This window comes from Ziziphus jujuba, chromosome 4 (assembly GCF_031755915.1).
Source record: "Ziziphus jujuba cultivar Dongzao chromosome 4, ASM3175591v1".
In the NCBI taxonomy this organism is placed as follows: Eukaryota; Viridiplantae; Streptophyta; class Magnoliopsida; order Rosales; family Rhamnaceae; genus Ziziphus; species Ziziphus jujuba.
This window is the reverse complement of record NC_083382.1, coordinates 20,882,813-20,894,711: the sequence shown is the minus strand read 5'-3', so window position 1 is coordinate 20,894,711 and position 11,899 is coordinate 20,882,813. Positions and strand designations below refer to the sequence as shown.

At 29.9% G+C, this 11,899-nt stretch overlaps 1 protein-coding gene across 3 annotated transcripts; it reads right to left on the bottom strand.

The window, feature by feature from the left end:
- Positions 1-1,992: 1,992 nt before the first annotated feature.
- LOC107434281 (prohibitin-1, mitochondrial) lies at positions 1,993-6,485 on the bottom strand. 3 transcript variants are annotated; one of them, XM_025067418.3, is made up of 6 exons: positions 6,318-6,485; positions 5,948-6,132; positions 4,617-4,733; positions 3,432-3,602; positions 3,026-3,238; positions 1,993-2,537 (listed from the first exon to the last, which is right to left on the bottom strand). In XM_025067418.3, the coding sequence occupies exons 2-6, from the start codon at positions 6,119-6,121 to the stop codon at positions 2,343-2,345; spliced, it is 870 nt and encodes a 289-aa protein (XP_024923186.1). In that variant the 5' UTR covers positions 6,122-6,132; positions 6,318-6,485; the 3' UTR covers positions 1,993-2,342. The 3 variants fall into 3 exon arrangements, with proteins under 3 accessions (XP_024923186.1, XP_015901221.1, XP_015901220.1); XM_016045735.4 differs by having other exon boundaries at positions 6,323-6,485; XM_016045734.4 differs by having other exon boundaries at positions 6,301-6,484.
- Between the last annotated feature and the right edge of the window lie 5,414 nt (positions 6,486-11,899).

The window sequence follows — 11,899 nt, the reverse complement described above, 5'->3', positions numbered from 1 at the left end:
CCAACAATTTTAAATGATCAAACCTACATATCCGCAAATTTTAAACTTGAAAATATCCTCACTTGAAGATGGACAATATGTCTTATATATACAATTTTAATCCAATGAACTATCTCTTTTATTTTGGTACATGATAGTGATGTGGTACAATAATAAATAATGACAAAAAGAAAATCCATACATACATAATAAGAAAAATTCAGTATGATCTATAAGCTTTATGATTTAAATGACCGTCATTAAAAAGTTTTTTACCTTTTCTTACTAAGCTTTTAGTATTAAAGAATAGAAATAAACAAATGTTGTAAATTAATATGGTCATCTATGTTTTTCCAATATAATCTTGCATAGCCAAATATAATGTTGGTCAAGTAGCCTACTATAGACCACAGCTGCATGTCAATTTTGATTTACTGGCACAATACTACGTAGTGGCAAAAAATCAAATCCATGATTGTTATATTTTTCTAAATAAAAAAATTAAATGTGATTTACACATCCTATGATAATATAATTATCTCCCATCAAAATAAAAATAAAAAAATACTATAAATTAATATAGTCATTTATAATTTGCCAATTGTACTCTACATAGCTAACAATTAACTGAGTTAGGTGACCTACTATGTTGTATATATATACACTTTATATGGTACAAATATCCACAAGGATGCATATTACCTTATATCATATTACCTAATATTGACATCCGTTAACTTGGGGATATCTGTTCCATAAAACATTGTATATACGTTACTAAACTCATATTTGATAATCTTTAAAATTTTTAATCTTAATTTTTAATGTAATTCAAAAGTTAAAAGAGAAATATTTAATGTTAAAAGAATTAGATTGTGCGATTTGAACATGACTATATATACAATATATCATATTTCATTTGAACCCCTTAAAATTTGGGATAAATACAAAAACATATCTCATTTTATAATAATATCATCTATATCTTCTAAAAGAATCTAAATTATTTTTATAGCCTTACTTAAGTTGAATTACTTTCAAAATACGTTTTTTTTTTTTCTTTGGAATAGTTAATTTGAAATTTTCAAAGTTTTCTTTTATATTTTTAATTAGTTTTAATTTAAATTATTTGATAATTCTTCCATGCTTTATATAAATAAAAACTGTCTGATAAAGTTATATATTTGATAAATATATTTAACTATATAGTTGATTATTTGATAAATTATAATACATTTAGTAAAATACTTAATAATGATTACAATACATTTAGTAAAATATATATGATAAATCATCAGTTGGTTAAAAAACTTATCTTATTAAAATCACCACATACAATTTTTTTTTTCCAAAATGAAAATGTAACACAGTTTAAAATTAATTAAAATATATGTCAACAAAAGTTTCAAATTTTCAAATTAATTATTGCCAAAAAAAAAAAGAAATAAAAATAATTTTGAAAATAATTTAATTTAAATAAAGGTATAATGGTAATTTAAACTCCTTTAATAGGTGTAATGATATTATTAAATACTTAAGGGGTGTTTTATATTTATACGAAACTTAAAAAGATGTAAATAAAATATTACTTTCCGCTCACTTTCCTTTCCGTTCTAGGTTTTTAATATTAAAAATATAAATATAAAACATAATTTAAATTAATATTGCAATTTATAATTTAACAATCCTAACTCTAAATAACCAGCCAAAGATGAAAGTGACCTAAATAATTTATTAAATTGTTAATATATATATATATATATATATATATATCCCATTAATGACTCACATTTTCCACACGGGTTCACGAAATTATCAGTTAGCTCCTTTTTTATTAAGTAGACACTAATTCAGGGCCCAATCTGAATCTCATGATGAACCGTAGCAATCTATCAAGAGCGATACGATGTCATATTCAAAATTTCTGAAACATAACCACAACAAAAACTGCATCCAAATTGAATAACATAGCCCTTTTCACATATCACACTACCTTTATTATATACCAGACGGTTTAACGAAACTATCAATTAGCTCCATTTTTATTAAATTAAACATTAAAATTCAGAGCCCCAACCTGAAACTCAGATTGAACTGTAGCAATCTATGAAGAGATATATGATGTCATATTCAAAATTTCTGCAACATAACCACAACAAAAACTACATCCTAATAGAACAATTTGATGAGGTTCCAGGATTTAAATGCTTCTCCACCTAGAGTACAGTGCCATGAAAACTAAATCCCCTTGTTTCACAATGGTCCATTAGAGGTCAAAATGAAATGTACACTGCTCCAAATTTAGCTGAAATTTACCATGAAGAACCTGAAAATCAAAATATTATAGGTTCAATCAGGTATCTCTATTTCTTCCCACTGACCTCCAAATTCATGTCCTGGAGATTCAACAACAGATCATCGGAATTCAAGTAAACTTTGTTAGATGAGTTTGAGATGGTCTGTGCAATCTCTCTCGCAGCCTCAATCTTCCTTAGCGCCGTAAAAGCTGGATTTTGGGCAATAGCTTGACCGATCAGCTTGGCACTTGTGGCCTCACCCTGGAAAATTGAGGAGCAAAAAGGTTAAGACACACAATGCTTTAGAGAGGATAAATATTTAACAAAGCGAATTCCTTGAAGAGTAAAGTCCTAATTGCATTAAGTATTCTCAAGAGCATAAAATTATCAACGAAGTCATTTATTCCAAATTATTATGTAAAAAATTGTTTTAATCCACTTTTATATAGAATATGTTAAATTTGACTTTGCGAAATACCACCCTCCATGCAACATCTATAACCAACAAAAATTTCAATAATGAATGAAATATAGGCAGTGGTAGTTCACTTTAAGAAGCATGCCCTGGTTATAACGGGTTGTACAAAATGGAACTACACCAATAGGTTAGCTTAGCACTTTGAACATGAAGAAATCAGTAATGGCATTGTTCATAATCCAAAATAGTTCCTATAAAATGGGTAAAAACTAACAACATTCTAGAAACATATATTGATATCGGTAAAAGATGAAGGATTTTTTGAACTCACTTCTGCCCTGATAATAGCACTTTTTTTGTCTTGCTCAGCTTTTTCAACAACAAATTTAGCCCTTTCAGCTTCTTGTGCAGCTATCTGTTTGGCTTCAATTGCTGCAGTGAACTCCCTCCCAAAGGTTAGGCTGGTAATAGACACATCATCCAGTGCAATGTTGAAATAGGCTGCCCTTTCAGTCAAAACCTTCCGTATTTCTCTACTAACATTCTATAATGAACAAGGTCAAATCAGTACCATTACACTTGAACATCAACCTTTATCTCCATAAGTATATAAGTTTTACTACTAATAACCCAAATGCTGGAACTGCTATCAGTTTCCAACTAATAAGCTCATAAGCATCGCTTAATAATTTTTAGTACTCAAAACAGATTTGCTTTCTATGTAAGCATTTTACTACCTCTCTCTGAGTAATTAGCTGGCTAGCATTGTACTGTGCAACAACAGCTTTCAACGTTTCATGAATGATTGAAGGAAGGACTCTCTCATTAAAATTTTCTCCGAGTGTTCGATAAACTGTTGGTAACTGATCCGCAACAGGGCGAGTAAGAACTCGAAGTCCAATTTTAACCTGCAAAGGAAAACACAACCCCCTAATAGAAATTATTCAAAAAATGAAAAAAGTGTTAAACCAGCATTGCAAATTAAGAAAAAAGAGCGAAGCCTCAGCTTTTATATTACAAAAGAGATGTAAAGTTCTTGGCAGTTACTAGGTCAAGTTTAGAATATGTGAGGTAATGTTAAACATCTACAATAACCATAAACCTTAGAATAAAAGTAAAAATTGTATTTAAAAAATGAAGAAAAATTACAAGTAGAGAAGATTTAGATGGGAACACTCACAAACTGAAACTCACAACATAACTACAATGTGAACATAAATAGCACCCAATATGAAACATCACAGGAGGTTATACTTGAATTTTTGGAGCTTTTGAGAAATGAAATTTGGCAGTGGCAATGCTTACCAAGAGTTGTAAAAGATAACACATTAGCAGCAAAGAAATATTTGAAACTAGGTGCTACATCACTGAAACTCCCCCCTAAACACTTGACTACTTCAAATCCAGATGATGATGACATGATGCACAGGGTTTCTTTAAAATTCAGCAAAATGGGTCACCCTCTCAATTATGCAATGGAATAGAGGACAATTTCATAGAACAAATAAAATCATGTATCAAATTTAACTTGGAAAACTCAAACTAGAAAAAAGTCAACTTATTCATTAATGCAAGTGTCGAATCCCAACGTTGAAGACACTTTCTGCTAAACAAATTTGCCTCATGTGGTACAGTTAATTACAAGTAACCCCCCGAAAAAATTCTAAGCATTTCAAAAATTTTACAATGAGTGTTTCAAAATGGTATTAAACATTGCTGCCATGAATTGAAGTACAAGAAACTTCAGTGTCCGTTATTTACTGATCATTAGGCTTGTGGCTGCATATGACATGACAATTAGTCATACATGCCAACATTTTACAATAATTCACTGTATTAGTATCAGCAAACTACATGAACATATCTCACCGATAACCAAATCTCAGCAGCAGTCAGTAAAAGAAACATAAAAATTGACTAACCATCTGGAGATCGCGGCTCCCTGAAGTACTTTCCACCAAATGAGGTCGTGCTCGCACATCATAAATGACTGGCCTCTCAAACCATGGAATCATAAGGTGTGTTCCTTCTGGATATACCTGCATACTCAATAGAGTTAAACCAAATTGTTAGAACAGAAAGTACCACAAGAAAGATTAAACCAAAAAAAACAAAAAAAACAAAAAATGAGGAACAAAATATTGGTATATACTGATGAAAGGTCTACAAATTTAGAAACGGAAGGTGCCTTCATGCCATGCTGTTACAAACTACATGTAGCTTACAGTTGGTTACAACTTGGGAAAACGACGCATATAAGTGGGGAAAAAAATTAGAAGACCAATTCATGTACATTGACAATTACTTGTCTGGAAGCCTATGACAAAGAATCTCAAGGATTCAATTGATGTAAATACCACAGCTAGCATAAATTTGTCCATCAGTGTCAGTGGAAATTTGGATTAGATGAGAATGTTAAACTAGTTAACTAGAAGTCTGTTATTTATGAGATCGCAATTCTCTTCATTTAAGCAAGAATGCAATAGGTGATTAACAATTGGTAAGAAGGGAAATTACTCCATATCATTCCTTCCACCACCATTTCTCTTTAAAATATTGATGAGAAATGCTAACATGATCATCTATAAAATGCAACAACAATAAAGTTAACCACTTAATGTTGATTGATTCTTATCATTTGGCACTGATACATAAAAGGCATATCACCTGGAAATAAACAAAGTTCATACTACAGTGGCATTCAACTTAAAATAGAAAAAAAAAAAATTGAAAAATATCCAAGACAACCCAATAAGAATAAGAAAAGGAAAAATTTGTGAGGAAAAAAAGGAACCGCCGATTACACACAATAAGGGAGATACACAAGTTGCGAGCCAACCCAAGCGTGCACATACAAGTGTATAAACTCAAAAGTATATTAAGTTCGTATAAAAATTACAGAGACATGTTGACCAGTCCTTAAGAAAACCATACAAAAGTTCTCTAGAAAAATCAATCGAAGTTTGTACGGCAGAATATTTATAAAAAAGAAGACAAAGGAAAGAAAATCTTCAAAAGGGCAAGATGGAACATCATGTTCGTGAAATGGTAAGAGTTATTGAAACACACAATGAGAACCAACCTAGATTACAAAATAATAAAAGAATAACAATATCAAGACCCTTAAATAGAATAAAACTGAAGTCCAACGTATCAAAAGTAAAATAAATAGTTCTATAATAACTGCAATTAAGTAATCTACTTAGAAATTATTTACATTTAAAGTAGAAAAATTCATGGCAAAACAACAAACCTTATCTTTGATACCAACTAAGCGGTTGAACATGATGGCTCGATGCCCTCCCTCGACATTGTAAAGACTGTTAGCAGCCGCATACAAACCGATACCACCAATAATTCCCAACTTCAGCAATGCAGAAGATGCACCGCCTGGAACCTTGGGGACTTTGACGTTTTTCAAGTTCATTTTGTCAATTCCTAAGAATATACAAACAAAAATGTCAAATCTATTGAGTCTATTTAGTTGAATCACAATTCGGAAAATCAGACCCATTTCTCATTTCAACCATTCAACAGAATAAATGATGTAGCAAATACAAAAGCTTGAAAGACGAAACGAATGGGAACATGAGGGAAACTTGATACCAGAAAAAGCGAAAAACCTGACCACTTCAAGATTGAAGGCCTCCGCTTCAAGAACCTCGCAGCGACTGTGGAAGATTGAACAAATAAATAAAGATGATGATCAAAGAAGAGCTAAGCTGCTGAGAGTCGAAAGAAAGAATAGTGGTTCGGCGTCAAGTCTGCGTGTCGAACCTAATGAGATTTGTAACCTAATACCACGCTCCGCACCGTTTGGTGGGATTTATTTATTTATTTATTTTATTATTATCGTGGTTTTTTTATCCAAGTATTATTAAAAATATCCAAAAAATAATAAAATTAAATCAAATTATTTTTTATTGATATCATTAGACAGACACCCTATCAGTTTTACCCCTCCCTAGATTATACTCAAAAGTTTTAAATATTTCAGAATACCCTTAAAAGTTAAGGGCTGGTTGTGTATTGGTTTACAAAACAATTTTTTTATTTTATAAATTGAAAAGTGACAAAAAATATACTCCATACCTTTATTTGGAAATTTAAAATTTAATAAAAATTGAAAGCATTCTCTGAAATATCGATGAATTTAGAAAATATAAAAAAAAACATGTTTTATATTAATTTGAAAAATTTTGGAAATAAACATATAAAATGATATAAATAATATTTATCATTTTATATATAAAATTATTTAATTTATATAGATATATAACATATCTAATATGTATGAGAACAAATATGGATAATATAATATGTCATATCCCTTAAATTCATATTCAACCAAATAATACAATATCATCTTCAAACATTTAGAGCACCTTTAAATTAGAAGTATACATACAAAAATATTACGTATATTTCAAAAAAAAAAAAGTCTAAAAATTGATTTCATTCCGTAAAAATCTAAGTTAACCTCAAATCCTTGATTTGAAAATCCACCCTCACCTCAGGCAAACACAGTAACTATACTACTACTTGGAAGGTTATTATTTGGCCTCACAATCAAATAATCATAATTTCAATGGGTTGGTTTTAAAAACTCACACCAAAATGATCATAATCTCAATAAATCAAAATAGTATAAAATTGCATGTACACGATATGAGATGCAATGTAGATGTTATGGGGTCAAGGTTCCACAAAACCATCGAAATCCTAAACTAAAATGTAGGTAACACTTAAAAAAATAAATAAGTGTATGCTAGTCATCTGTCAATCACATAACTAACAGATGCCAAGGAAGATATATTAAAGAAAATCTTATGTCTCTATGCATACAAAGAACATGTCAAAGTACACAGGCGTCTAAACAACTGTAACCATATCCATATTTATTATCATAATCCCGATTTCAACCTTTAGTGACCAAACTAAATTATGATATTAGCATTGTCTATTTTTAATCAGTGATCAATTCCAAGGCCACAGAACAACCTTGCTTGTCTCCCTAGCTAATCAATTTCGGTCCACAAGATATAGTGCTTATGCAGGTCAAATTAAGTTTAAAGATCATACTCAATCCACTATTAATCATAAATAACCAAATCATAAGCAATCATACTAGCCAAGTAAACTCCTAGCCCATCCATATACATATCCATAATTTTCCAAGTCAAACACCATATTTTCAAAACCATTTAAAGGCTTATTTTCAAACCAAAAGCCAATGCATATTTTTCAAAATCAACTTCGAAAACAATTTCCATAAAACTATTCATTATGATGAGCAATACATGATACTAATAGGATTGTTCCCTAGGTTCTTCCACAATGCCTGAGATGGTCTCACCTATAGGATGCTCATTCCATTAGTACCGAAAATCAATAGGATCCTTCCTGTAAATTGGATCTAACATAATAATATAAATAAAATATCATAAATGGTACATTAGAATTTTCATAAATTCATTATCATAAATGTTAAGTGTTCTAAACCCAAGATCCAAGAGAAAGACAAACAAAATAAGAGCATATATATTAGGTTAATCCTCTAGAGCAATCAAGATAAATAATTATGCAAAAATGAGAAGGCATGCTAGTAGCAGAAATACAATGAAGATGAAGAAACGAGAACAATGAATACATGAAATTGACGATGAAAAGTCATCAGATGTAATATGCACCATCTGTTAGCTGAGGAACATAAGAATAGTTTAAAGACATAAAACTATTAAACTCAGTGACTAAACAAGTAAAATATTATGAAAATTAAAATAAAATAATAATAAAAAGGTCCATAATTTCATATGTAAAGAACAGTTTTATAATTAATAGTTCATAAAGTCTCAAAACCTATATATATTGTACTGTATTCTAGCATACCACATAACATTATTTTGTACCATAACCATTACCATAACCTATCATACAACCACATCTAGTGTGTCATAGGCAACTGAGTGAAGGGGAAACTATCAATATGACCATTGGTGACCTAGAGGTGTCACAGGCTAGGACGTCCTATCCATGCTTAAGAATCATGTTATTAAACAGAGGATGGTTGATAAAGCTAGCATAACTGACAAGATTGCTTCGGGGGGCCCTTTCTGGACACAGGTGAGGATCTCGCCTAATGGAATCTCATTGAAACAATATCGAAACTTTAGTGGGACCTCCCCACAAATCGTATATAACCCTATAGTAAAAATAGATAAACATAAACAATCTTAGTATAATTTTTGTAAAACATAGTCAATACCTATCAAGGTTCTAACCTAAAACCCAAGAGAAAGAAAAATAGAAATAATGTATAAATATTAGATTAATCCATTAGAATAAAAAATAAAGTAACATAAAAATTAGTCTTATAAATGTGCAGAAAAGGGAAAGTATATCTGCAGCGAAAATATAATGAAGATGAAGGTGCAAGAATGAAGAAACATAAGAAGGTGATGTTGAATGGTACCCATATGTTGTATACACCAACTGTTAGCTGAGGCATAGTGGAACAATTTGAAAATACAAAACAATGCTTAGTGAGTGAACATGTCAAATATTATAAAAATCAATTTTATTATTAAAAATACTTTATCTCAAAATCTCACTTCAACTCTTTGAATGTTCTTCTATTTTAAAATACAATTTCCATAAACCTCATAATTATCCTTAAAACATAACAATTTCATAATTCATAGGGTAAAGAACTTAAAATCAGATACTATCCATCACTTCATAAATAAATAGACACTTTTATGAACCATAATCCTTAAATATCAATAATCATAAAAATGTATATATATATTGTATCCTTAGTGCACTCAATAATATTTTTGTGTAGCATAATTATTACTATAACTTGTCACATAACTAGCGTTCTAGTGTGTCATCAACTATTAGGGAAGAAAAAATGTATAATGTGACCCTTTATTGTCCTAAAGGCATTGTAGGCTGTGATTTTCCATCCAACCTAAAAAATTATGCGAGCAAGTAGAGGATGGTTAAATAAGCATGCGTAATCATAATGCAACAAATTTATAATCATGGTACAATTTGGTAGACAATAATGCATAAATCAGTATCATACCCAATATATTTATATAATTTATCAAATAATATCCATAATTATCATATCAAAATATTTTCATAAGTACAACCATAAATAATTTATACATAGGCATATACCAAAACTTATTTATGTCAAACCATTCCTTTTAATATATCAAAAAATGATAAGTCAAATAATCATAGTAAGCAATAAAACATGTAACTTGAATAATTCCAAAATTATAACAATAATAATAATAAGATCTATATAATCAGCATATAATTCCCAAAACTATTTCAAAAATAAAAGTTCACTTACAAATTATAGCTAAAATCAGCTTCTCTGTTGAGTCACCTCTAGTATCAATTTTTGTGCCTAAAATAATAATACAATATTTCTCAAGCTTCCAAATTTAAATCAAAGATATTAGTGCATACCAATATCCTAAAATAACTTTTATAACTAGTATCGAGGGTTTAAAATATGAAAATTTCTACAAAACTATTGAAAAATAACGAATATCGATAAAAACTCATAAAAATGATGGAAGTTGATGAAATTTATTTTTAAAAAGTGAAATTTTTTATTGAAACTTTAATATTAGTTTACTTAATAAATCAATTATCAAATTTGAAATTATTTTTCTCTTTATCACTCGATTTATAGTAAGCGGTAATGGTTATAAATAAACCATTATTAATAAAAATATGCAAAAAAATACATATTTGATAAAATTATTTATAACTTAATATATATGAAACAATTATTACAATTATATTATATTTCATAAATATAATTTCAATACCACATATAAATCTTGTATGGTTTGAAATTGTTGGTCCCTTTTTTATTTTCATTTTGGCATGTGAAATGTAAGAAATAATTATTAAAATATGTATCTCCTTGATAATTTTCCATATAATTATTAATATGCTAATTGTATGGATCTTATATTAAATGCAGTTGCTCTTGATGTTTAGTATAATATATTCCATCATCTTTTTATTTTTATTTGCGTACTGTTATTAATTTAAATATTATCAATACTAATTCTTCATAATATTGTTTTTTACATTATATTATTTTATGTTGTTATTTTTCATTCTTATAAAATTAACTTGTAATAATGGCATTCTAATGAATCCTCTCCATACAAAATGTGTAGCAAAGTGTATATATACTTTATAAATGAATGGAACGTATCAAGGTTGTTCAATTCAATTCACTATGTTTTACTTATATCATAAAATATTTGAAAAGCAATTAAGAGGTAAAAAAACCTATCGTTAAAGTTAATTTGGCAAAAAAAAATTACTAAACATCAATAATTTATGAATTTTTTGACCAAAAAAAAAAAAACAAATTTCATAGATATTTTTAAAATTTCCACGGAAATTTTGAAAATTTTGATGGAAATTATGGATTTTTTAAACCAAATTGTTAAGGATTTAATGTGAATATTTTGATGGAAATTTCGGTGAAATTTTATGGTGGGCTAAGATATGAAGGTTTGCTAGAGAAAATCCTAATATAATTCCTTGTACAAAGTGATATTTACAACTGCCTGAAAGGAAATGGTTAAATAAGCTTTTTAAAGGGTGGTCCATATCTAGCTCTCCATGGCCCCCGGCCTCGGCTTTAAGCAAGGGCTAAGTGAGCTTCCCACGAGCAATGGCAAGCTATGGGATGGGCATAAAGTGCCATGAAGGTGGTCTTATATCTCTGATGGACAGAGAGTCCCCGATGACAATACCGTTAGGTGTTGTGAGTTGGTATTGTACGTCACTCCTATGCTAGAGGTTCAATGTAGCATCCGCTATGCCGTTTCCTATTGGTTATCTGTAAAATGCACATGGCCTTTGTTATAAGGTTGTGGCAAAGGTGCCATAGAGCAAGGTTTCGGGTTCTTCTTTGCTGAAGAAGGTTAAAAGCAAGTGGGTACAGATGGAGCGACACCGTGCCATCATGTGGCATTCATATGTGGGTTTCGGATCTTGTGTTGCTACCTTGGGAGGTATGTTGGCTCTATACTAGCATGCATGTCTCAAGGTCATGTTCTATTCGGGATATGCATGGATCAAGGCCCGAATGGAGAGCTGAGTTGCTGGTTAGATCTTGGCATAAGGTTGAGCTTCAAGCTACCGAGTGGGCATG

Coding starts and splice junctions, on each gene's coding strand:
- LOC107434281 (XM_025067418.3), bottom strand. CDS start 6,121: ATGAACTTGAAAAACGTCAAAGTCCCCAAGGTTCCAGGCGGTGCATCT. Junction 4,734..5,947: donor TAGTTGGTATCAAAGATAAG/GTTTGTTGTTTT, acceptor TTGAGTATGCAG/GTATATCCAGAAGGAACACA. Junction 3,239..3,431: donor AGCTAATTACTCAGAGAGAG/GTAGTAAAATGC, acceptor TGTTCATTATAG/AATGTTAGTAGAGAAATACG.